General features: G+C 43.4%; 1 protein-coding gene across 9 annotated transcripts in view; it reads right to left on the bottom strand.

Moving 5' to 3' along the window:
- The window catches only part of dock3 (dedicator of cytokinesis 3), a 532,012-nt gene that overhangs the window by 291,377 nt on the left and 213,135 nt on the right, over nucleotides 1–27,500 (bottom strand). For all 9 annotated transcript variants that reach the window (XM_052474129.1, XM_052474134.1, XM_052474126.1 and 6 more), the window contains exon 4: nucleotides 17,455–17,510. In XM_052474129.1, coding sequence (XP_052330089.1) covers nucleotides 17,455–17,510 — 56 coding nt within the window. The remainder of the gene's footprint in view (nucleotides 1–17,454; nucleotides 17,511–27,500) is intronic.

Below are 27,500 nucleotides of genomic sequence, written 5' to 3'. Positions count from 1 at the left end.
GACACAGTGGAGGAGAAGAGGAAGAGAGACAGTGGAGGAGAAGAGGAAGAGAGACAGTGGAGGAGAAGAGGGAGAGAGACAGAGGAGGAGAAGAGGAAGAGAGACAGAGGAGGAGAAGAGGAAGAGAGACAGTGGAGGAGAAGAGGAAGAGAGACAGAGGAGGAGAAGAGGAAGAGAGGGAGTGGAGGAGAAGAGGAAGAGAGACAGTGGAGGAGAAGAGGAAGAGAGACAGTGGAGGAGAAGAGGAAGAGAGACAGTGGAGGAGAAGAGGAAGAGAGACAGTGGAGGAGAAGAGGAAGAGAGACAGTGGAGGAGAAGAGGAAGAGAGACAGTGGAGGAGAAGAGGAAGAGAGACAGTGGAGGAGAAGAGGAAGAGAGACAGTGGAGGAGAAGAGGAAGAGAGGCAGTGGAGGAGAAGAGGAAGAGGGGGAGTGGAGGAGAAGAGGAAGAGAGACAGTGGAGGAGAAGAGGAAGAGAGACAGTGGAGGAGAAGAGGAAGAGGGGGAGTGGAGGAGAAGAGGAAGAGAGACAGTGGAGGAGAAGAGGAAGAGAGACAGTGGAGGAGAAGAGGAAGAGGGGGAGTGGAGGAGAAGAGGAAGAGAGACAGTGGAGGAGAAGAGGAAGAGAGACAGTGGAGGAGAAGAGGAAGAGGGGGAGTGGAGGAGAAGAGGAAGAGGGGGAGTGGAGGAGAAGAGGAAGAGAGACAGTGGAGGAGAAGAGGAAGAGAGGCAGTGGAGGAGAAGAGGAAGAGAGACAGTGGAGGAGAAGAGGAAGAGAGACAGTGGAGGAGAAGAGGAAGAGAGACAGTGGAGGAGAAGAGGAAGAGAGACAGAGGAGGAGAAGAGGAAGAGAGGCAGTGGAGGAGAAGAGGAAGAGAGGCAGTGGAGGAGAAGAGGAAGAGAGGCAGTGGAGGAGAAGAGGAAGAGAGACAGTGGAGGAGAAGAGGAAGAGAGACAGTGGAGGAGAAGAGGAAGAGGGGGAGTGGAGGAGAAGAGGAAGAGAGACAGTGGAGGAGAAGAGGAAGAGAGACAGTGGAGGAGAAGAGGAAGAGGGGGAGTGGAGGAGAAGAGGAAGAGAGACAGTGGAGGAGAAGAGGAAGAGAGACAGTGGAGGAGAAGAGGAAGAGAGACAGTGGAGGAGAAGAGGAAGAGAGACAGTGGAGGAGAAGAGGAAGAGAGACAGTGGAGGAGAAGAGGAAGAGAGACAGTGGAGGAGAAGAGGAAGAGAGACAGTGGAGGAGAAGAGGAAGAGAGACAGTGGAGGGGAAGAGGAAATGTGATCGTTATTGATAGTAATTAGGGCACTCCACAATTTTCTGGTTAACAAACTATAGTTTTGGCAAGTCGGTTAGGACATCTACTTTGTGCATGACACAAGTAATATTTCCAACAATTGTTTACAGACAAATTATTTCACTTATAATTCACTACATCACAATTACAGTGGGTCAGAAGTTTACATACACCAAGTTGACTGTGCCTTTAAACAGCTTGGAAAAGTGCATAAAATGATGTCATGGCTTTAGAAGCTTCTGATAGGCTTATTGACATAATTTGAGTCAATTGGAGGTGTACCTGTGGATGTATTTCAAGGCCTACCTTCAAAATCAGTGCCACTTTGCTTGACATCATGGGGAAATCAGCCAAGACCTCAGAAAAAAATGGTAGACCTCCACAAGTCTAGTTCATCCTTGTGAACAATTTCCAAACGCCTGAAGGTACCACATTCATCTGTACAAACAATAGTACGCAAGTATAAACACCATGGGACCACGCAGCCGTCATACTGCTCAGGAAGGAGACGCATTCTGTCTCCTGGAGATGAACGTACTTTGGTGCAAAGAGTGCAAATCAACCCCAGAACAACAGCAAAGGACCTTGTGAAGATGCTGGAGGAAACCGGTACAAAAGTATCTATATCCACAGTAAAATGAGTCCTATATCGACATAACCTGAAAGGCCACTCAGCAAGGAAGAAGTGCTCCAAAACCACCATAAAAAAAGCCAGACTACACATGGGGACAAAGATCGTACTTTTTGGAGAAATGTCCTCTGGACTGATGAAACAAAAATATAACTGTTTGGCCATAATGACCATCGTGATGTTTGGAAGAAAAAGGGGGAGGCTTGCAAGCCGAAGAATACCATCCCAACCATGAAGCACGGGGGTGGCAGAATCATGTTATGGGGGTGCTTTGCTGCAGGGGGGACTGGTGCACATCACAAAATAGATGTCATCATGAGGAGGGGAATTATGTGGATATATTGAAGCAACATCTCAAGACAACAGTCAGGAAGTTAAAGCTTGGTCACAAATGGATCTTCCAAATGGACAATGACCCCAAGCATACTTCCAAAGTTGTGGCAAAATGGCTAAAGGACAACAAAGCCCTGACCTCGATCCTATAGCAAAATTGTGGACAGAACTGAAAAAGCATGTGCGAGCAAGGAGGCCTACAAACCTAACTCAGTTACACCAGCTCTGTCAGGAGGAATGGGCCAAAATTCACCCAACTTATTGTGGGAATCCTGTGGAAGGCTACCCGAAACGTTTGAGCCAAGTTAAACAATTTAAAGGCAATGCTACCAAATACTGAGTGTATGTAAACTTCTGACCCACTGAGAATGTGATGAAAGAAATAAAAGCTGAAATAAATGATTCTCTCTACTATTATTTTGACATTTCACATTCTTAAAATAAAGTGGTGATCCTAACTGACCTAAGACAGGGAAAATTGTGCTCGGATTAAATGTCAGGAATTGTGAAAAAATGAGTTTAACTGTATTTTGCTATGGTGTATGTAAACTTCCTGACTTCAATTGTAACATGTAGTGCATTTCCCATAATGCACTGCTGTGTCTCTCTAGGCCAGGGAGATGATGGAGGGACAATTACAGCTGACATGGCTCTTATAAGCTGCTTCTCAAAACGGCAACAGTTACCTTTATGGTACACTGTTTTAGACTCATGGGTCTCTGGGCAAAACTAGTGTACTATAAATAATATTGTGAATATTGGGAATATTGTGGAAGTTGTGATGCCGACATACTGTAGGTGTCTGGATAAATGCACTGATCTAGGTGTAAAAACTGGGCGAACGGATAGACAGGGTACACATCGCTATACCTCACCCGTAAAGAAAGATGTACGGTAGACTGTAGTATTTGGCTCTGTCTGAGATGTACAGTAGACTGTAGTATTTTGATCTGTCTGAGATGTACAGTAGACTGTAGTATTTGGCTCTGTCTGAGATGTACAGTAGACTGTAGTATTTTGATCTGTCTGAGATGTACAGTAGACTGTAGTATTTGGCTCTGTCTGAGATGTACAGTAGACTGTAGTATTTGGCTCTGTCTGAGATGCTCAGTAGACTGTAGTATTTGGCTCTGTCTGAGATGTACAGTAGACTGTAATATGTGGCTCTGTCTGAGATGTACAGTAGACTGTAGTATTTGGCTCTGTCTGAGATGTACTACGCTGTAGTATTTTGATCTCTGAGATGTACAGTAGACTGTAGTATTTGGCTCTGTCTGAGATGTACAGTAGACTGTAGTATTTGGCTCTGTCTGAGATGTACAGTAGACTGTAGTATTTGGCTCTGTCTGAGATGTACAGTAGACTGTAGTATTTGGCTCTGTCTGAGATGTACAGTAGACTGTAGTATTTGGCTCTGTCTGAGATGTACAGTAGACTGTAGTATTTGGCTCTGTCTGAGATGTACAGTAGACTGTAGTATTTGGCTCTGTCTGAGATGTACAGTAGACTGTAGTATTTGGCTCTGTCTGAGATGTACAGTAGACTGTAGTATTTGGCTCTGTCTGAGATGTACAGTAGACTGTAGTATTTGGCTCTGTCTGAGATGTACAGTACGCTGTAGTATTTTGATCTGTCTGAGATGTACAGTAGACTGTAGTATTTGGCTCTGTCTGAGATGTACAGTAGACTGTAGTATTTGGCTCTGTCTGAGATGTACAGTAGACTGTAGTATTTGGCTCTGTCTGAGATGTACAGTAGACTGTAGTATTTGGCTCTGTCTGAGATGTACAGTAGACTGTAGTATTTGGCTCTGTCTGAGATGTACAGTAGACTGTAGTATTTGGCTCTGTCTGAGATGTACAGTAGACTGTAGTATTTGGCTCTGTCTGAGATGTACAGTAGACTGTAGTATTTGGCTCTGTCTGAGATGTACAGTAGACTGTAGTATTTGGCTCTGTCTGAGATGTACAGTAGACTGTAGTATTTGGCTCTGTCTGAGATGTACAGTAGACTGTAGTATTTGGCTCTGTCTGAGATGTACAGTAGACTGTAGTATTTGGCTCTGTCTGAGATGTACAGTAGACTGTAGTATTTGGCTCTGTCTGAGATGTACAGTAGACTGTAGTATTTGGCTCTGTCTGAGATGTACAGTAGACTGTAGTATTTGGCTCTGTCTGAGATGTACAGTACGCTGTAGTATTTTGATCTGTCTGAGATGTACAGTAGACTGTAGTATTTGGCTCTGTCTGAGATGTACAGTAGACTGTAGTATTTGGCTCTGTCTGAGATGTACAGTAGACTGTAGTATTTGGCTCTGTCTGAGATGTACAGTAGACTGTAGTATTTGGCTCTGTCTGAGATGTACAGTAGACTGTAGTATTTGGCTCTGTCTGAGATGTACAGTACGCTGTAGTATTTTGATCTGTCTGAGATGTACAGTAGACTGTAGTATTTGGCTCTGTCTGAGATGTACAGTAGACTGTAGTATTTGGCTCTGTCTGAGATGTACAGTAGACTGTAGTATTTGGCTCTGTCTGAGATGTACAGTAGACTGTAGTATTTGGCTCTGTCTGAGATGTACAGTAGACTGTAGTATTTGGCTCTGTCTGAGATGTACAGTAGACTGTAGTATTTGGCTCTGTCTGAGATGTACAGTAGACTGTAGTATTTGGCTCTGTCTGAGATGTACAGTAGACTGTAGTATTTGGCTCTGTCTGAGATGTACAGTAGACTGTAGTATTTGGCTCTGTCTGAGATGTACAGTAGACTGTAGTATTTGGCTCTGTCTGAGATGTACAGTAGACTGTAGTATTTGGCTCTGTCTGAAACATGCTCTGGTGTTCTGACGTCTCTGGCTCTCTGACTGCAGTATAGGCAGATGCCGGTTCGGGAAAAAAAAAAAAGTTTCTTTCCCATCAATATTTATGAGAAATCAGCACCTCCATCACTCAAACCCAAAGAAAGGATGTGTCCTAAATGGCATATATTCCCTATTATAGTGCTATACTTATTAACGGCGCCCTATGGTCCCTGGTCAAAATAAGTGCACTTAATAGGGGATAGAGAATAATTTAGGACACATCCAAAGACAGAGAGAAATAAAGTTACAATAAAACAAATATATATATCCTGTCTGTGTGTCACTCCCATTGGGACCCTGCTCCTGAGGACACACCTGTGAATATCAACACCAGGGACTACTGTCAGATAGGATAGAGACTGTTTTGGTTTACTCTTGGTTTAGCTTTAAAGTTTTATTTCCTTGTTTCTCAGGTTAAGTTTAGCTTATTAGGATCCCTGTTAGCTACTGCACATGAGGCAGCTACTCTTCCTGGGGTCCACATAATACATACAAATACATGACAACGTACAGAACCTTTATAGACAAGGACATTCATTATATTCTAAATTAAATGTCAAATAAATATGAGTTATATATTGGAAATGCACCAAGATGTTTAACATTTTAATTTCACCTTTATTTAACCAGGTAGGCCAGTTGAGAACACCTTTATTTAACCAGGTAGGCCAGTTGAGAACACCTTTATTTAACCAGGTAGGCCAGTTGAGAATACATTTATTTAACCAGGTAGGCCAGTTGAGAACACCTTTATTTAACCAGGTAGGCCAGTTGAGAACACCTTTATTTAACCAGGTAGGCCAGTTGAGAACACCTTTATTTAACCAGGTAGGCCAGTTGAGAACACCTTTATTTAACCAGGTAGGCCAGTTGAGAACACCTTTATTTAACCAGGTAGGCCAGTTGAGAACACCTTTATTTAACCAGGTAGGCCAGTTGAGAACACCTTTATTTAACCAGGTAGGCCAGTTGAGAACACCTTTATTTAACCAGGTAGGCCAGTTGAGAACACCTTTATTTAACCAGGTAGGCCAGTTGAGAACACCTTTACTTTACCAGGTAGGCCAGTTGAGAACACCTTTATTTAACCAGGTAGGCCAGTTGAGAACAAGTTCTCATCTACAACTGCAACCTGGCCAAGATAAAGCAAAGCAGTTGCGACAAAAACAACAACACAGAGTTACACATAAACAAACATAGTCAATAACACAATAGAACAATCTATATACAGTGTGTGAAAATGTAGAAGATTAGGGAGGTAAGGCAATAAATAGGCCACAGAGGTGAAATAATTACAATTTAGCATTGACACTGGAGTGATAGATGTGCAGATGATGATGTGCAAGTAGATATACTGGGGTGCAAAAGAGCAAGAGGGTAAGTAATAATATGGGGATGAGATAGTTGGATGGGCTATTTACAGATGGGCTGTGTACAGGTACAGTGATCGGTAAGCTGCTCTGACAGCTGATGCTTAAAGTTAGAGAGGGAGATATAAGACTCCAGCTTCAGTGATTTAAAGACTATTCATTCATAGATATTAATATTGTTATATCCAGTACAGTTCAATTAGATATTTAGAAAGACGAGATGATCTGTGATACAATATATATATATATATATATATATATATATATATATATTTTAAGCTAAACTTGCTTTTTGCCTGAATAACCTCTGGTGGCAGAGCATTCCATGATAACTTGGCTCTACTGTGTGTCTGGTGAGGTTGGAAGTGTACGCAAATAGCTTATACAAGTGGTTAGACGAGAAGTAGTCAATTTCTCCTCAACCCTCAACCATGAAAGACAGTCCTGCATGTTGATGATGTGAGTTCTGTATGTTCAGGTAAGGGCAAGGCATGCTGCTCTGTTATGAGCCGGCTGCAGATCTGTCTTTGCTGCACCTGACCATATTATCAGACAGTAAATCAAGACGGGACCAGACCAGAGCCTGGACAACTAGTACAGATGATCTGTGTGTGAAAGAAACACCAAACATATTTTCACAAGGTGTTTATAAATGATGTGATACCCATTAGGGATGCTCTTTGAAGCAACCCATCTGTTCATACAGCGCACATCAATCTCTTGACTATAGAAGTAAATAAACATTCAGAAAGTATTTAGACCCCCTCGACTTTTCCCACATTTTGTTATTCTAAAATGTATTAAAATTGTTTTTCCCCTCTAATAAATCTACACAGAATAACTATAATGACAAAGCAAAAGAAGGTTTTAGATATGTTTGCAAATGTATAACACAAAAAGACAACTGAAATATCACATTTACTTAAGTATTTAAGTATTTAAGTACTCAGTACTTTGTTGAAGCACCTCTGGCAGCGATTACAACCTTGAGTTTTCTTGGGTATGACGTTACCAGCTTGGCAAACCTGTATTGGGAGGTTTCTCCCATTCTTCTCTGCAGACCCTCTCAAGTTCTGTCAGGTTGGATGGGGAGCGTAGCTGCACAGCTATTTGCAGGTCTCTCCAGAGATGTTTGATCGGGTTCAAGTCCGGGCTCTGGCTGGGCCACTCAAGGACATTCAGAGACTTGTCTCGAAGCCACTCCAGCATTGTCTTAGCTGTGTGCTTAGGGATGTTGTCCTGTTGGAAGGTGAAGCTTCACCCCAGTCTGAAGTCCTGAGGGCTCTGGCGCAGGTTTTCTCCCAGTCCCTGCCTCGGAAAAACATCCGAGGGATGGTGGAAAACATCCCCACAGCATGTTTCTGCCACCACTATGCTTCACCGTAGGGATGGTGGAAAACATCCCCACAGCATGTTTCTGCCACCACTATGCTTCACCGTAGGGATGGTGGAAAACATCCCCACAGCATGATACTGCCACCACTATGCTTCACCGTAGGGATGGTGGAAAACATCCCCACAACATGATGCTGCCGCCACCATGCTTCACCGTAGGGATGGTGGAAAACATCCCCACAACATGATGCTGCCGCCACCATGCTTCACCGTAGGGATGGTGGAAAACATCCCCACAACATGATGCAGCCGCCACCATGCTTCACCGTAGGGATGGTGGAAAACATCCCCACAGCATGTTTCTGCCACCACTATGCTTCACCGTAGGGATGGTGGAAAACATCCCCACAACATGATGCTGCTGCCACCATGCTTCACCATAGGGATGGTGGAAAACATCCCCACAGCATGATGCTGCTGCCACCATGCTTCACCATAGGGATGGTGGAAAACATCCCCACAACATGATGCTGCTGCCACCATGCTTCACCGTAGGGATGGTGCCAGATTTCCTCCAGACATGACGTTTAGCATTCAGGCCGAAGAGTTTAATCTTGGTTTCATCAGACCAGAGAATCTTGTTTCTCATGTTCTGAGAGTCCTTTAGGTGCCTTTTGGCAAAGTCCAAGCAGGCTGTCGTGTGCCTTTTACTGAGGAGTGGCTTCCGTCTGACCACTCTACCATAAAGGCCTGATTGGTGATGTGCTGCAGAGATGGTTGTCCTTCTAGAAGTTTCTCCCGTCTCTACAGAGGAACTCTGGAGCTCTGTCAGAGTGAGCATCAGGTTCTATATATATATACACCAAGTCACTTGGCTCTGTCATAACCTCACATGGTCTCTCCTATCATTGCTATGCAGACGACACACAATTAATCTTCTCCTTTCCCCCTTCTGATGACCAGGTGGCGAATCGCATCTCTGCATGTCTGGCAGACATATCAGTGTGGATGACGGATCACCACCTCAAGCTGAACCTCGGCAAGACGGAGCTGCTCTTCCTCCCGGGGAAGGACTGCCCGTTCCATGATCTCGCCATCACGGTTGACAACTCCATTGTGTCCTCCTCCCAGAGCGCTAAGAACCTTGGCGTGATCCTGGACAACACCCTGTCGTTCTCAACTAACATCAAGGCGGTGGCCCGTTCCTGTAGGTTCATGCTCTACAACATCCGCAGAGTACGACCCTGCCTCAAACAGGAAGCGGCGCAGGTCCTAATCCAGGCACATGTCATCTCCCGTCTGGATTACTGCAACTCGCTGTTGGCTGGGCTCCCTGCATGTGCCATTAAACCCCTACAACTCATCCAGAACGCCGCAGCCCGTCTGGTGTTCAACCTTCCCAAGTTCTCTCACGTCACCCCGCTCCTCCGCTCTCCACTGGCTTCCAGTTGAAGCTCGCATCCGCTACAAGACCATGGTGCTTGCCTACGGAGCTGTGAGGGGAACGGCACCTCAGTACCTCCAGGCTCTGATCAGGCCCTACACCCAAACAGGGGCACTGCGTTCATCCACCTCTGGCCTGCTCGCCTCCCTACCACTGAGGAAGTACAGTTCCCGCTCAGCCCAGTCAAAACTGTTCGCTGCTCTGGCCCCCCAATGGTGGAACAAACTCCCTCACGACGTCAGGACAGCGGAGTCAATCACCACCTTCCGGAGACACCTGAAACCCCACCTCTTTAAGGAATACCTAGGATAGGATAAGTAATCCTTCTCACCCCCCCCCCCTTAAGATTTAGATGCACTATTGTAAAGTGACTGTTCTACTGGATGTCATAAGGTGAATGCACCAATTTGTAAGTCGCTCTGGATAAGAGCGTCTGCTAAATGACTTAAATGTAATGTAAATGTATATAGCTAGGTGTCATCATCTAAAATAACCATAATTTATAAAACAGTTCTTATTTGATTAATGGTGGTCAGACCCATCTATGTGAAGGCAAACCGTGCCTAATCCTAATTGTGCCTAATCCTAATTGTGCCTAATCCTAATTGTGGCTAATCCTAATTGTGGCTAATCCTAATTGTGCCTAATCCTAATTGTGGCTAATCCTAATTGTGGCTAATCCTAATTGTGGCTAATCCTAATTGTGGCTAATCCTAATTGTAGCTAATCCTAATTGTGCCTAATCCTAATTGTGCCTAATCCTAATTGTGGCTAATCCTAATTGTGGCTAATCCTAATTGTGGCTAATCCTAATTGTGCCTAATCCTAATTGTGGCTAATCCTAATTGTGGCTAATCCTAATTGTGGCTAATCCTAATTGTGGCTAATCCTAATTGTGGCTAATCCTAATTGTGGCTAGCCTCACAACACATAACCCGGTCAGGTCGAGACTTACTAACCAGATGAAGCTAGATGGCTGCTTTTAATGTTAGCTTTGGACAACAGAGTTATTAATGAACTGAAGTTCAATTTCAACAGGCGAACAACAAGTGTCTACCTCGCTAATACTTACTCACAAGGATTCCCGAAATCATTGCTAAGAATAATGAAAATGACTGCAGTTACTTCGGGTCATTGTTTTCATACTGGTTGTATTGGTGGTAACTAGGTTACAAGCTAAAACTAGCTACCTCAGAAGTTGCGGTCTAACAAATAATGCTTTATTACCAATGCGGTATTGGAAACACATCGTTTGTGTCCCGGTGTTTGCTTGTTTGCAGACTTTTTTTGTACAACTTTGACAGTGCTACTGATAGTAGTGGCGCTTGGCTTGCACGTTTAAATCCAGCACACACAACATGATAATAATAAAACGGTGTTATTTGATGTGTCAAATTTAAAAGCTTATTTAATTAACGCTTCAAATTGTGTTTTTTTGACGTGTACCTTTTTTTTTTGACACGCAAAGACCCACACGGCGTTCCATAGTATGTCATGACGCTCATAGCAGTGACGCTGTTACTGTGTGACGTCGGTAGGGCAACACGCGTACCGGTGCTCGACCAGTCGGCGAAGGACAACATCAACCCACGACAGAGAACGGTTGATTGTTAATGGGGTGATTAATGGATTTCACCTTTGAGTTCTTACGCTTTCAAATGAAAGATGCTTTCAAAATGCTCCACTTGTTGCCTTTATTTAGAAGACAAAAAGTAATGTTTGTTATTCTCCACATGTATTTTTTTTAAAGATTACACTTGTCCAAAAACGAAATATGTAGCGAACATGTAGACTGCCAACACTTGGAAGAAAGGAAATGGATTAAAACCTAATTTGCATAATGTTTTGAAAGCCTTTATTCTTGCATTCTTATTTTTATACACCACATATTGATTTGTATACTGGATTATTGACATATCTCATTCATATATCTACTGATGTAAATGTCATTTTAGTTCATGTTTATGTACACCAAATGTTGATTTTCTTTTTGCTGTATCCTGTTGAAGGAGCTGACTGTTAGCATCCTATTGAAGGAGCTGACTGTTAGCATCCTATTGAAGGAGCTGACTGTTAGCATCCTATTGAAGGAGCTGCCTGTTAGAATCCTACTGAAAGAGTTGCCTGTTAGTATCCTATTGAAGGAGCTGCCTGTTAGAATCCTACTGAAAGAGTTGCCTGTTAGTATCCTATTGAAGGAGCTGCCTGTTAGAATCCTACTGAAAGAGTTGCCTGTTAGCATCCTATTGAAGGAGCTGCCTGTTAGCATCCTATTGAAGGAGCTGCCTGTTAGCATCCTATTGAAAGAGTTGCCTGTTAGCATCCTACTGAAAGAGTTGCCTGTTAGCATCCTATTGAAAGAGCTGCCTGTTAGCATCCTATTGAAAGAGCTCCCTGTTAGCATCCTACTGAAAGAGTTGCCTGTTAGCATCCTATTGAAAGAGTTGCCTGTTAGCATCCTACTGAAAGAGCTGCCTGTTAGCATCCTATTGAAAGAGCTGCCTGTATAGCATCATATTGAAAGAGCTGCCTGTTAGCATCCTATTGAAAGAGCTGCCTGTTAGCATCCTATTGAAAGAGCTGCCTGTTAGCATCCTATTGAAAGAGCTGCCTGTTAGTTCCTATTGAAAGAGTTGCCTGTTAGCATCCTACTGAAAGAGTTGCCTGTTAGCATCCTATTGAAAGAGCTGCCTGTTAGCATCCTATTGAAAGAGCTGCCTGTTTAGCATCCTATTGAAAGAGCTGCCTGTTAGCATCCTATTGAAAGAGCTGCCTGTTTAGCATCCTATTGAAAGAGCTGCCTGTTAGCATCCTAATGAAAGAGTTGCCTGTTAGCATCCTATTGAAAGAGTTGCCTGTTAGCATCCTGCTGAAAGAGTTGCCTGTTAGCATCCTATTGAAAGAGCTGCCTGTTAGCATCCTATTGAAAGATCTGCCTGTTAGCATCCTACTGAAAGAGTTGCCTGTTAGCATCCTATTGAAATAGTTGCCTGTTAGCATCCTATTGAAAGAGTTGCCTGTTTAGCATCCTATTGAAAGAGCTGCCTGTTAGCATCCTATTAAAAGAGCTGCCTGTTAGCATCCTATTGAAAGAGCTGCCTGTTAGCATCCTATTGAAATAGTTGCCTGTTAGCATCCTACTGAAAGAGTTGCCTGTTAGCATCCTACTGAAAGAGTTGCCTGTTAGCATCCTATTGAAAGAGCTGCCTGTTAGCATCCTACTGAAAGAGCTGCCTGTTAGCATCCTATTGAAAGAGTTGCCAGTTAGCATCGTATTGAAAGAGTTGCCTGTTAGCATCCTATTGAAAGAGTTGCCTGTTAGCATCCTACTGAAAGAGTTGCCTGTTAGCATCCTATTGAAAGAGTTGCCTGTTAGCATCCTACTGAAAGAGTTGCCTGTTAGCATCCTATTGAAAGAGCTGCCTGTTAGCATCCTACTGAAAGAGTTGCCTGTTAGCATCCTACTGAAAGAGTTGCCTGTTAGCATCCTACTGAAAGAGTTGCCTGTTAGCATCCTATTGAAAGAGCTGCCTGTTAGCATCCTATTGAAAGAGCTGCCTGTTAGCATCCTATTGAAAGAGTTGCCTGTTAGCATCCTATTGAAAGAGTTGCCTGTTAGCATCCTATTGAAAGAGTTGCCTGTTAGCATCCTACTGAAAGAGTTGCCTGTTAGCATCCTATTGAAAGAGTTGCCTGTTAGCATCCTATTGAAGGAGCTGCCTGTTAGCATCCTATTGAAAGAGTTGCCTGTTAGCATCCTATTGAAAGAGTTGCCTGTTAGCATCCTACTGAAAGAGTTGCCTGTTAGCATCCTACTGAAAGAGTTGCCTGTTAGCATCCTACTGAAAGAGTTGCCTGTTAGCATCCTATTGAAAGAGTTGCCTGTTAGCATCGTATTGAAAGAGTTGCCTGTTAGCATCCTATTGAAAGAGTTGCCTGTTAGCATCCTACTGAAAGAGTTGCCTGTTAGCATCCTATTGAAAGAGCTGCATGTTAGCATCCTATTGAAAGAGCTGCCTGTTAGCATCCTACTGAAAGAGCTGCCTGTTAGCATCCTATTGAAAGAGTTGCCTGTTAGCATCCTACTGAAAGAGTTGCCTGTTAGCATCCTATTGAAGGAGCTGCCTGTTAGCATCCTATTGAAGGAGCTGCCTGTTAGCATCCTATTGAAAGAGTTGCCTGTTAGCATCCTATTGAAAGAGTTGCCTGTTAGCATCCTATTGAAGGAGCTGCCTGTTAGCATCCTATTGAAAGAGTTGCCTGTTAGCATCCTATTGAAAGAGCTGCCTGTTAGCATCCTATTGAAGGAGCTGCCTGTTAGCATCCTATTGAAAGAGTTGCCTGTTAGCATCCTATTGAAAGAGTTGCCTGTTAGCATCCTATTGAAAGAGCTGCCTGTTAGCATCCTATTGAAAGAGTTGCCTGTTAGCATCCTACTGAAAGAGTTGCCTGTTAGCATCCTATTGAAAGAGTTGCCTGTTAGCATCCTACTGAAAGAGTTGCCTGTTAGCATCCTATTGAAGGAGCTGCCTGTTAGCATCCTATTGAAAGAGTTGCCTGTTAGCATCCTACTGAAAGAGTTGCCTGTTAGCATCCTACTGAAAGAGTTGCCTGTTAGCATCCTATTGAAAGAGCTGCCTGTTAGCATCCTATTGAAGGAGCTGCCTGTTAGCATCCTATTGAAAGAGTTGCCTGTTAGCATCCTATTGAAAGAGTTGCCTGTTAGCATCCTATTGAAAGAGCTGCCTGTTAGCATCCTATTGAAGGAGCTGCCTGTTAGCATCCTATTGAAAGAGTTGCCTGTTAGCATCCTATTGAAAGAGTTGCCTGTTAGCATCCTACTGAAAGAGTTGCCTGTTAGCATCCTATTGAAAGAGTTGCCTGTTAGCATCCTACTGAAAGAGTTGCCTGTTAGCATCCTACTGAAAGAGTTGCCTGTTAGCATCCTATTGAAAGAGTTGCCTGTTAGCATCCTATTGAAAGAGCTGCCTGTTAGCATCCTACTGAAAGAGCTGCCTGTTAGCATCCTACTGAAAGAGTTGCCTGTTAGCATCCTATTGAAAGAGTTGCCTGTTAGCATCCTATTGAAAGAGCTGCCTGTTAGCATCCTATTGAAAGAGCTGCCTGTTAGCATCCTACTGAAAGAGCTGCCTGTGAGCATCCTATTGAAGGAACTGCCTGTTAGCATCCTATTGAAAGAGTTGCCTGTTAGCATCCTATTGAAAGAGCTGCCTGTTAGCATCCTCTTGAAAGAGCTGCCTGTTAGCATCCTGCTGCATCCCGTTGAGGGAGCTGCCAGTTAGCATCCTGCTGTTTAGGATACACCTAAACTATAGCCTACTGAAGCAAAACGAATTTCCCGTTTAGAATAATCAAATCCTCTTACTGCATGACTATTTTACTCCTGAGACGAAACTGGTCAAATGTCTGTCCTGCCTGTATATCCTGTCTATCCTGTCTATCCTGTATATCCTGCCTATCCTGTCTATCCTGCCTATCCTGCCTATCCTGTCTATGCCTATCCTGCCTATCCTGTCTATCCTGCCTATCCTGCCTATCCTGCCTATCCTGTCTATCCTGCCTATCCTGTCTATCCTGCATATCCTGCCTATCCTGCCTATCCTGCCTATCCTGTCTATCCTGCCTATCCTACATATCCTGTCTATCCTGTCTATCCTGCTGGCTGATCCCAGCACATTCTGGGATGTTTCCCAGTACAGTTTAGGACTTCCCTGTAATATGCTGTGAAATGGGCTCCCAAGTGGCCCAGCGGTCTAAGGAACTACATCTCAGTGCTGGTTCGATTCCAGGCTGTATCACATCCGACTGTGATTGGAAGTCCCATAGGGCGGCGCGCAATTGGCCCAGCGTCGTCCGAGTTTTGCGTCATTGTAAATAAGAATCTTCTTAAATGACTTGCCTAGTTAAATAAAGGTTAAATTAAAAATATAAAGAATAAAAAATAAAAAACATTAAGCTTAAGTAGTGAGATAAATTGTCTTGTCTATCCTGACTGTACTTTAACTGTACCATGACTATGGACCGGCACCATTTTGGTGTTTTTTTACCGTGCTGGATAACCAGAACAAGTAAATGACTGTAGTTTCCCTGTACTGTGCTGGATAACTGGAACAAGTAAATGACTGTAGTTTCCCTGTACTGTGCTGGATAACCAGAACAAGTAAATGACTGTAGTTTCCCTGTACCGTGCTGGATAACCAGAACAAGTAAATGACTGTAGTTTCCCAGTACCGTGCTGGATAACCAGAACAAGTAAATGACTGTAGTTTCCCTGTACTGTGCTGGATAACTGGAACAAGTAAATGACTGTAGTTTCCCAGTACCGTGCTGGATAACCAGAACAAGTAAATTACTGTAGTTTCCCTGTACCGTGCTGGATAACCAGAACAAGTAAATGACTGTAGTTTCCCAGTACCGTGCTGGATAACCAGAACAAGTAAATGACTGTAGTTTCCCTGTACCGTGCTGGATAACCAGAACAAGTAAATGACTGTAGTTTCCCAGTACCGTGCTGGATAACCAGAACAAGTAAATGACTGTAGTTTCCCAGTACCGTGCTGGATAACCAGAACAAGTAAATGACTGTAGTTTCCCAGTACCGTGCTGGATAACCAGAACAAGTAAATGACTGTAGTTTCCCAGTACCGTGCTGGATAACCAGAACAAGTAAATGACTGTAGTTTCCCAGTACCGTGCTGGATAACCAGAACAAGTAAATGACTGTAGTTTCCCTGTACCGTGCTGGATAACCAGAACAAGTAAATGACTGTAGTTTCCCAGTACCGTGCTGGATAACCAGAACAAGTAAATGACTGTAGTTTCCCTGTACCGTGCTGGATAACCAGAACAAGTAAATGACTGTAGTTTCCCTGTACCGTGCTGGATAACCAGAACAAGTAAATGACTGTAGTTTCCCTGTACCGTGCTGGATAACCAGAACAAGTAAATGACTGTAGTTTCCCAGTACCGTGCTGGATAACCAGAACAAGTAAATGACTGTAGTTTCCCAGTACCGTGCTGGATAACCAGAACAAGTAAATGACTGTAGTTTCCCTGTACCGTGCTGGATAACCAGAACAAGTAAATGACTGTAGTTTCCCAGTACCGTGCTGGATAACCAGAACAAGTAAATGACTGTAGTTTCCCTGTACCGTGCTGGATAACCAGAACAAGTAAATGACTGTAGTTTCCCTGTACCGTGCTGGATAACCAGAACAAGTAAATGACTGTAGTTTCCCAGTACCGTGCTGGATAACCAGAACAAGTAAATGACTGTAGTTTCCCAGTACCGTGCTGGATAACCAGAACAAGTAAATGACTGTAGTTTCCCAGTACCGTGCTGGATAACCAGAACAAGTAAATTACTGTAGTTTCCCAGTACCGTGCTGGATAACCAGAACAAGTAAATGACTGTAGTTTCCCAGTACCAAGCCGGGTACTGGACATAGTAAAACAAGTGTTCCCCGAAGAAGTGATCGAGATGATCTTGTCGGTCCTGACTGATGATTTCACTGAGGTGATTCTCAGTACAAGACGGGCCATTCCCATAGTCTGCCAGGTAACTGGACACTGTAAATCTAGAACTAGTTATAAATCAGAACCTCTGCAGTCAGACAGAGTAGAACACAGAGACAGCAAGAGGAATCAATCAGATAGGGAGGGATGGAGCGATTGAGGGAGGAGAGTGAGAGAGAGAGAGACAGAGACAGTAATTTTCTCTCTCTCTCTCTCTCTCTCTCTCTCTCTCTCTCTCTCTCTCTCTCTCTCTCTCTCTCTCTCTCTCTCTCTCCCTCTCTCTCTCTCCTCCATCTCTCTCTCTCCTCCCCCACTCTCACTCCTCCCTCTCTACTCTCTCTCTCTCTCCTCTCCTCTCTCTCTCGCTCTCTCTCTCTCTTTCTCTCTCTCTCCACCCCTCTCTCCTCTCCTCCCTCTCTCCTCTCATCCACCCCTCTCCTCCCTCTCTCCTCTCCTCTCCTCCATCCCTCTCTCCTCTCCTCTCCTCCATCCCTCTCTCATTTCATCTCCTCTCTCTCTCCTCTCCTCCCTCTCTCCTCTCCTCCCTCTCTCTCTCTCTCTCCTCTCCTCCCTCTCCTTTAACACCCTTCTCTCTCTCCTACTTCGTCTCCTCAGAGAAAGTCATTGGGGATAAGAAAGGGAGTGATACTTACCCTCTGTTGGTTACGATGGCCTTCTTCAAGTGAATGTAGCTGGTCGGGAAGATTCCCTGAGGAAAGAAAAACCAGGGACTGTATTAGCTTTGACCAGGGACTGTATTAGCTTTGACCAGGGACTGTATTAGCTTTGACCAGGGACTGTATTAGCTTTGACCAGGGACTGTATTAGCCTTGACCAGGGACTGTATTAGCCTTGACCAGGGACTGTATTAGCCTTGACCAGGGACTGTATTAGCTTTGACCAGGGACTGTATTAGCTTTGACCAGGGACTGTATTAGCTTTGACCAGGGACTGTATTAGCTTTGACCAGGGACTGTATTAGCTTTGACCAGGGACTGTATTAGCTTTGACCAGGGACTGTATTAGCTTTGACCAGGGACTGTATTAGCTTTGACCAGGGACTGTATTAGCCTTGACCAGGGACTGTATTAGCTTTGACCAGGGACTGTATTAGCCTTGACCAGGCACTGTATTAGCTTTGACCAGGGACTGTATTAGCTTTGACCAGGGACTATATTAGCTTTGACCAGGGACTGTATTAGCTTTGACCAGGGACTGTATTAGCTTTGACCAGGGACTGTATTAGCTTTAATAATAAAATAACTGTAGGGAATAACAGTAGTGTTGTCCTATAGTTTAGCCCATTGTTAAGAATTAGAATTGTTCCACTCATCAGACTAAATCCAGTAAATAGATAATAAAATCTCCAGAAGACGAGGGACATAAATCTGCCCCTTCACACTAACCAAACTATTTTTAAATGAATTATCCCTGCTCTAGAATCAAACATCCACTTTTGGTGTCACGCCCTGATCTGTTTCACCTGTCCTTGTGATTGTCTCCATCCCTTCTAGGTGTCGCTTGTTTTCCCCAGTGTATATATCCCTGTGTTTCCTGTCTCTCTGTACCAGTGTATATATCCCTGTGTTTCCTGTCTCTCTGTACCAGTGTATATATCCCTGTGTTTCCTGTCTCTCTGTACCAGTGTATATATCCCTGTGTTTCCTGTCTCTCTGTACCAGTGTATATATCCCTGTGTTTCCTGTCTCTCTGTGCCAGTGTATATATCCCTGTGTTTCCTGTCTCTCTGTGCCAGTGTATATATCCCTGTGTTTCCTGTCTCTCTGTGCCAGTGTATATATCCCTGTGTTTCCTGTCTCTCTGTGCCAGTGTATATATCCCTGTGTTTCCTGTCTCTCTGTGCCAGTGTATTTATCCCTGTGTTTCCTGTCTCTCTGTACCAGTGTATATATCCCTGTGTTTCCTGTCTCTCTGTGCCAGTGTATTTATCCCTGTGTTTCCTGTCTCTCTGTACCAGTGTATTTATCCCTGTGTTTCCTGTCTCTCTGTACCAGTGTATATATCCCTGTGTTTCCTGTCTCTCTGTACCAGTGTATATATCCCTGTGTTTCCTGTCTCTCTGTACCAGTGTATATATCCCTGTGTTTCCTGTCTCTCTGTGCCAGTGTATTTATCCCTGTGTTCCCTGTCTCTCTGTGCCAGTGTATATATCCCTGTGTTTCCTGTCTCTCTGTGCCAGTGTATTTATCCCTATGTTTCCTGTCTGTGTATTTATCCCTGTGTTTCCTGTCTCTCTGTGCCAGTGTATTTATCCCTATGTTTCCTGTCTGTGTATATATCCCTGTGTTTCCTGTCTCTCTGTGCCAGTGTATTTATCCCTATGTTTCCTGTCTGTGTATATATCCCTGTGTTTCCTGTCTCTCTGTGCCAGTGTATTTATCCCTATGTTTCCTGTCTGTGTATATATCCCTGTGTTTCCTGTCTCTCTGTGCCAGTGTATTTATCCCTATGTTTCCTGTCTGTGTATATATCCCTGTGTTTCCTGTCTCTCTGTGCCAGTGTATTTATCCCTATGTTTCCTGCCTGTGTATATATCCCTGTGTTTCCTGTCTCTCTGTGCCAGTGTATTTATCCCTATGTTTCCTGTCTGTGTATATATCCCTGTGTTTCCTGTCTCTCTGTGCCAGTGTATTTATCCCTATGTTTCCTGTCTGTGTATATATCCCTGTGTTTCCTGTCTCTCTGTGCCAGTGTATATATCCCTGTGTTTCCTGTCTCTCTGTACCAGTGTATATATCCCTGTGTTTCCTGTCTCTCTGTACCAGTGTATTATCCCTGTGTTTCCTGTCTCTGTACCGTGTTTTATCCCTGCCTGTTTCCTGTCTCTCTGTACCTGTATTTATGCCTGTGTTTCCTGTCTCTGCCAGTGTATATATCCCTGTGCCTGTCTGTGCCAGTGTATATATCCCTGCCTGCCTGACCATATCCCTGTGCCTGTCTCTGTGCCAGTGTATATATCCCTGTGTTTCCTGTCTGTGCCAGTGTATATATCCCTGTGTTTCCTGTCTCTCTGTGCCAGTGTATTTATCCCTGCCTGACCATTCTCCCTGCCTGTGACCATGAGCCTGTCTGCCTCTCTGTATCCCGTCTGTCTCTCTGACCATGTATTTATCTGTGTTACCTGTCCTTGACCAGTGTATATATCCCTGTGTTTCCTGTCTCTCTGTACCAGTGTATATATCCCTGTGTTTCCTGTCTCCTGTACCAGTGTATATATCCCTGTGCCTGTCTCTCTGACCAGTGTATTTATCCCTGTGTTGCCCTGTCTCTGTCTGTACCAGTGTATTTATCCCTGTGTTTCCATTCTGCCTGTATTTATCCCTATGCCTGTCTGTGTATTTATCCCTGTGTTTCCTGTCTCTCTGTGCCAGTGTATTTATCCCTATGTTTCCTGTCTGTGTATTTAGCCTGTCTGTCCCTATGTTTCTGTCTGTGCCTGTATTTATCCCTATGCCTGTCTGACCATTATCCCTGTGTTTCCTTGTCCATGTGCCAGTGTATCTATCCCTCTGTTTCCTACCTGTCTGTATTTATCCCTGTCTGCCTGTCTCTCTGACCAGTGTATTTAGCCTATCCCTGTGTTTCTGCCACTCTGTACCAGCCTGCCTGACCATTCTACCTGCCTTGATCCCATGAGCCTGTCTGCCCCTGTGTTTCCTGTCTCTCTGTGCCAGTGTATTTATCCCATGTTTCCTGTCCTGTACCATTCCCTGTGTTGACCATGAGCCTGTCTGCCAGTGTATTTATCCCTATGCCTGCCTGTATTTATCCCATGTTTCCTGCCTTGTATATATCCACGAGCCTGTCTGCTCACTCTGTATCCCGCCTGCCTGACCATATTTATCCCTGCCTGTCTGTGTATATACCATGTGCCTGTCTGCCAGTGTCTTTATCCCTATGTTTCCTGCCTGACCATTCTATCCCTGCCTGACCATTCTACTCTGCCAGTGTATTTACCATGAGCCTGTCTGTATTTATCCCTCTGTTACCCACCTGCCTGACCATTTACCTGCCTTGACCATGAGCCTGTCTGCCACTCTGTACCCACCTGCCTGACCATTCTGCCTGCCTTGACCATGAGCCTCTCTGCCACTCTTTACCCTATGTTTCCTGCCTGACCATTCTACCTGCCTTGACCATGAGCCTGTCTGCCACTCTGTATCCCACCTGCCTGACCATTCTGCCTGCCTTGACCATGAGCCTGTCTGTGCCACTCTGTATTTACCTCCTGTTTCCTGATCTGGTTTGATCTTCTGCCTGTCCACCACCATTCTCTTGCCTACTCCTTTTGGATTATTAGACATTGTAAGACTCAAACCATCTGCCTCCTCTGTCTGCATCTGGGTCTCGCCTTGACCATTTGGGTTCCCTGTGTTTCTGTTCTGATTGTTTTAATAGTTACAAATCAGGTCTCCAGTGTATTTATCCAAACTTCCCCACTAAAACATAGGTATCAAGTCTCTCTGTGCCAAACATCCCCACTAAAACATTGGTATCAAGTCTCCCTACCAAACTTCCCCACTAAAACACAGTTTCTGTCTCTCTGTATCAGGTCTTTATCCCAAACTTCCCCACTAAAACAGTGTAGGTATCAAGTCTCCTGTACCAAACATCCACACTAAAACATTGGTATCAAGTCTCCCTACCAAACTTCCCCACTAAAACACAGGTATCAGGTCTTCCTACCAAACTTCCCCACTAAAACATAGGTATCAAGTCTCCCTACCAATATATCCCTGTGTTTCCCCCTCTGTGCCAGTGTATTTACATTGGTATCAAGTCTCTCTGCCAAATTTCCCCACTAAAACCAGGTATCAAGTCTCCTGTCCAAACTGTGTTTCCCCACTAAAACAGTGGTATCAAGTCTGTCTACCTGTGTTTCCCCACTAAAACATTGCCAGTGTATCAAGTCTATGTTTCCTGTCTGTGTATTTATCCCTGTGTTTCCTGTCTCTCTGTGCCACATTTATATATGTCTCCTGTCTGTGTAAAACATAGGTATCAAGTCTCCTACCAAACATCCCCACTAAAACATTGGTATCAAGTCTCCTACCAAACTTCCCACTAAAACACAGGTATCAAGTCTCCCTACCAAACTTCCCCACTAAAACACAGGTATCAAGTCTCCCTACCAAACTTCCCCACTAAAACACAGGTATCAGGTCTCCCTACCAAACTTCCCCACTAAAACATAGGTATCACCAGTCTCCCTACCAAACTTCCCCACTAAAACAGTGGTATCAGGTCTCCCTACCAAACTTCCTTGCTAAAACCTCTTGATGCCGTTTCATTGTCACAGCCTAAATACCAATCATGTTTCCAAATTGAGGGGACCAAGCTAATGCAATTGTGGATTAAATCAACTTTGTTACATGCTGTCAAAAGGCGTGTTTCTGCAATGGGGCCAGGGAATAAGAGCAACCCAGATGTGTTGACAACGTTGCACAAGAGAAAAGCGTGATGCTATTTTTAACATTTTATAAAATCAGTGGAGAACATTCTCTGTCTCCATTCAGCTCCACTCTAATCTAGGTTTTGGCCGTTTCTTTAAAACATGCATCCAATCACCTTGATCCTTTACATAGCTAGACCAATCATACCGCTGCAATGTGCCGTCAGTTCAAAGTGCTGTGGCAAGACAGGACAATGACAGAGGTTCCACTCGTGATGTTAAATTGCAGAACGTTTAGGAAGCACAGTTGATACGTTAACACGCTGACTACCCAATGGACCATTTAGTAAAAAAGAAAATCTGTAATTTTCAATGGGTGAGATATAAGAGGTGTGGCGTGAGAATGTGATAAGAAGAGGGTCAAATGCATGACCATTCTCCCTGCCATAGGTTCTCACAGCCTATGTGATATAAGAGACAGTAAGATGAGGGAATATGCTGCCTCTGCAGAATGTGAGTGATTCTATTCTGGGGATGAGAGAGACTGCTATCTCTCTCTCCTGTCTCTCTGTCTCTGTCTTCTGTCTCTGTCACCTTCTCTTCTCTCTTTTGGATTATTAGACTCTCAAACCATCTGCCTCCTTGTCTGCATCTCTCTCTCTCTATTTCTCTCATTCTCTCTGTTTTAACAGACAAATCAGAGTCTCCTACACAAACACACACAAAACACACAGGACAACACTACCAAACATCCACACTAAAACATTGGTATCAAGTCACACAAACACACTAAAACATTGGTATCACTCCCTACCAAACTTCCACACTAAAACATACCATCAAGTCTCCCTACCAAACATCCCCATAAAACATTGGAAGTACCAAACTTCCCCATAAAACACAGTGCATGTTACCAAATCACTAGCCATCTGCAGTCTCCCTACCCTCCCCACTAAAACATGTATCAGATCTGCCTGTGTAAAACATTGTATCAAGTCTCCCTACCAAACTTATGTACCAAACTTCCCCTACTAAAACATAGGTATCTCCCTCTGTTATATCACATAGGTATCAGTGTCATATCACTGCTTCTTGAAAGTTTGAGGCTGAGAATCACCAAATGTCCGATAAAACATAGGTATCAGGTGATATTATGACCTAAGATAAATACAAGTCCCTAAAATATATAAAACATTGGTATCAAGTCTCCTACCAAACATCCCCATATAAATATTGGTATCAAGAGAAAGAGAGAAAACATTGAGTATCAGAGACCAAGGAGACATGGGGGTGAGGTATCAAGAGAAACAAGATAAAACATTGGTATCAAGTCTCCCTACCAAACATCCCCACTAAAACAGAGGTATCAGAGACCAAAAAAACAAGAGAGGAGATCAAGACCAAACATCCCCAGAAAAACAGGGGGTATCAGGGGAGAGAGAGAAAACAGAGGTATCAAGACCAAAGAGAGGGAAACATTGGAGATCAAGACCAAAGAGAAACAGAGGTATCAAGACCAAACATCCCCACTAAAACATTGGGGATCAGAGACCAAAGAGACTGGGAGACATAGGTATCAGAGACCAAAGAGAAAGAGAGAGTAGAGAGAGAGAGAGAAAACAGAGAGAGAGAGAGGGATAAGTATCAGGTCTCCTACCAAAGAGAAAACATAGGTATCAGGGGGAAAGAGAAACATAGGTATCAGGACCAAAGAGCTAAAACATAGAGATCAGGGGAAAGGGAAACATAGGTATCAGAGAGGGACCAAAGGGAAAACAGAGGTATCAGGTCTCCCTACCAAAGAGGGAGAAAACAGAGGTATCAGAAAGACCAAAGAGACTAAAACATAGGTATCAAGAGAGACCAAACATCCCCAGAAAACAGAGGGAGAGATGGGGAGAGATGGGGACTAAAACAGAGGTAACAGCTCCTGTGTGACCTGTTGTCACAGGAAAAGGTAAACCAAAGTCGGAACAAACACCACTGTAAATATAATTCCCACTAAAACATGTATTTTCCCTACCAAACTATTTGCTAAAACATTGTTACAACACTGTATATACATACAATGAAAATTGAAATGTCTTTACCAAACTTTTGGAACTTGTAATCTTACTGTTCATTTTTATTGTTTATATCACTTTTGTTTATTATCTACCTCACTTGCTTTGGTATCGATGTTAACATATGTTTCCCCTTCCAATAAAGTCCCTTGAATTGAATTGAGTAGAGTTTCTTCTACTTTCCCCAATGCATAAGTGGTTATCTCCTCCCTGCTACCATGAAAAGACTTCCACCCTGCTACCATAAAAAAAGACTTCCCTCTGCTACCATGAAAAGACTTTCACCCTGCTAAACCATGAAAAGACTTCCACCCTGCTCCCATGAAAAGACTTCCACTCTGCTACCATGAAAAGACTTCCACCCTGCCCCATGAAAAGACTTCCACTCTGCTGCCATGAAAAAGACTTCCACTCTGCTGCCATCCCCACTAAAAAGACTTCCACCCTGCTACCATGTAAAAGACTTCCACCCTGCTACCATGAAAAGACTTCCACTCTGCTACCATGACAAGACTTCCACCCTGCTAAAACATGGTATCAAAAGACTTCCACTCTGCTGCCATCCCCACTAAAAAGACTTCCACAAACTGCTGCCATAAAAAAGACTTCCACCTTGCTACCATGTAAAAGACTTCCACCCTGCCCATGAAAAAGACTTCCAAACCCTGCTACCATGAAAATACTTCCACCCCTACCATGAAAATACTTCCACTCTGCTACCATGAAAAGACTTACCCACCAAATTGCTACCATGAAAATACTTCCACCCTTCTACCATGAAAAGACTTCCACTCTGCTACCAAGAAAATACTTGCTACTCTTTTACCATAAAAAAGACTTCCACCCTGCTACCATGAAAAGACTTCCACCCTGCTACCATGAAAAGACTTCCACTCTGCTACCATGAAAAGACTTCCACCCTGCTACGTTTTGAAAAGACTTAACACCCTGCTATCCATGAATTAAAAACTTCCATTTTCAACTGAGGATTAAATGTCAGGAATTGTGAAAAACTGAGTTTAAATGTATTTGGCTTAGGTGTATGTAAGGTGTAAATTTGGCAGTAGAAAACCTAAACAATATATTTGACCTCTCAGCTTCCCGATCAAATCTAAAAATGTCAAGCAGACAACCCAGAAAACCTGAGTCTACGCCTTCACTAAAACAATACATAAATAGACTACAAAAAAATAAGGAAAAGCACATCTGATATCTGCTCAATGTAATTGAAGAATCCATAGAATCTAACCACTTCTGAGAAAATTGCAAATCACCAAACAAACAACAACACAAAGAGATATCTATCCAAAATGGAGATGTCTGGGTAAACCACTTCTCCAATCTTTTTGGCTCTATAACAAAGAACAAACAGCAAAAACATATACAGTTGAAGTTGGAAGTTTACATACACCTAGGTTGGAGTCATTCAAACTCATTTTTCAACCACTCTACTAATGTATTGTTAACAAACTATACTTTTGGCAAGTCGGTTAGGACATCTACTTTTTTAAACAATTGTTTACAGACAGATTATTTAACTTATAATTCACTGTATCACAATTCCAGTGGGTCAGAAGTTTACATACACTAAGTTGACTGTGCCTTTAAACAGCTTGGAAAAGTCCATAAAATGATGTCATGGCTTTAGAAGCTTCTGATAGGCTTATTGACATAATTTGAGTCAATTGGAGGGGTGTACCTGTGGATGTATTTCAAGTCCTACCTTCAAACTCAGTGCCTCTTTGCTTGACATCATGGGGAAATCAGCCAAGACCTCAGAAAAAAAATGTAGACCTCCACAAGTCTGGTTCATCCTTGGGAGCAATTTTCAAACGCCTGAAGGTACCACGTTCATCTGTACAAACAATAGTACGCAAGTATAAACACCATGGGACCACGCAGCCGTCATACTGCTCAGGAAGGAGACACATTCTGTCTCCTATAGAGATGAATGTATTTTGGTGTGAAGAGTGCAAATCAACACCATTACAACAGCAAAGACCCTGTGAAGATGCTGGAGGAACAGGTACAAAGTATTTATATCACTTTTGTTTATTATCACGAGTGCTTTGGCGATGACATAACCTGAAAGGCCTGCTCAGTTGAACGAGAGCCACTTCTCCAAAACTGCCATGAAAAATGCCAGACTACGGTTTTCTTCGGGGGACATGAAAAGATCACCCTGCTACCATTTTTGGAGAAATGTCCCTCTGGTCTGATGAAACAAAAAAGAACTGTTTGGCCATAATGACCATCTGTTATGTTTGCTACCAGAAAAACTTCCACCTTGCTACCATGAAAATACCATCCCTACCGTGAAAAGACTTCCACGGGGTGGCATGAACAGATCCACCATGTTGTGAAAAGTGCTTTGCTGCAGGAGGGACTGGTTCCACTTCATAAAATAGATGACTTCATGCTGGGAGGAAAATTATGTGGATATATTGAAGCAAAATCTCAAGACGTCACCATGAAAAGTTAAACCTTGCTACCAAATGGATCTCCCAAATGGACAATGACCCTCTTCAATGAAAAGACTTCCAAAGTTGTACCATGCAAAATCCACCCTCTAAGGACAACAAAGTCAAGATATTGTGGCAGAACTGAAAAAAGCGTGTGAGAGAAAAGAGGCCTAAGTTGGGCCAAAGATTCACCCAACTACCATGAAAAGATCCACTTGCTACCATGAAAAGGCTTTGACCTTCTACCATGAAAAGATACCCTTCTACCATGTAAGGCAATGCTACCAAGTACTAATTGAGTGTATGTAAACTGACCCACTGGGAATGCGATGAAAGAAATAAAAGCTGTAAAAAATTATTCTCTCTACTATTATTCTGACATTTCACATTCTTAAAATAAAGTGGTGATCCTGACTGACCTAAGACAGGGAATTTGTTCTAGTATTAAATGTCAGGAATTGTGAAAAACTGAATCTAAATGTAGTTGGCTAAAGTGTACGTCAACTTCCGACTTCAACTTTACATGATCAAATACAAATCTTAGAATCAACTAAGGGTCCTGTCTCCAGACTGTAATAAGGGTTCTGTCTCCAGACTGTAATAAGGGTTCTGTCTCCAGACTGTAATAAGGGTCCTGTCTCCAGACTGCAATAAGGGTTCTGTCTCCAGACTGTAATAAGGGTTCTGTCTCCAGACTGTAATAAGGGTCCTGTCTCCTGTCTACAATAAGGGTCCTGTCTCCAGACTGTAATAAGGGTCCT

Source organism: Oncorhynchus keta, chromosome 21, assembly GCF_023373465.1.
Source record: "Oncorhynchus keta strain PuntledgeMale-10-30-2019 chromosome 21, Oket_V2, whole genome shotgun sequence".
NCBI classification, from domain to species: Eukaryota; Metazoa; Chordata; class Actinopteri; order Salmoniformes; family Salmonidae; genus Oncorhynchus; species Oncorhynchus keta.
Note: the sequence above shows the minus strand (reverse complement) of the source record. Positions and strands in the feature narration are given on the sequence as shown.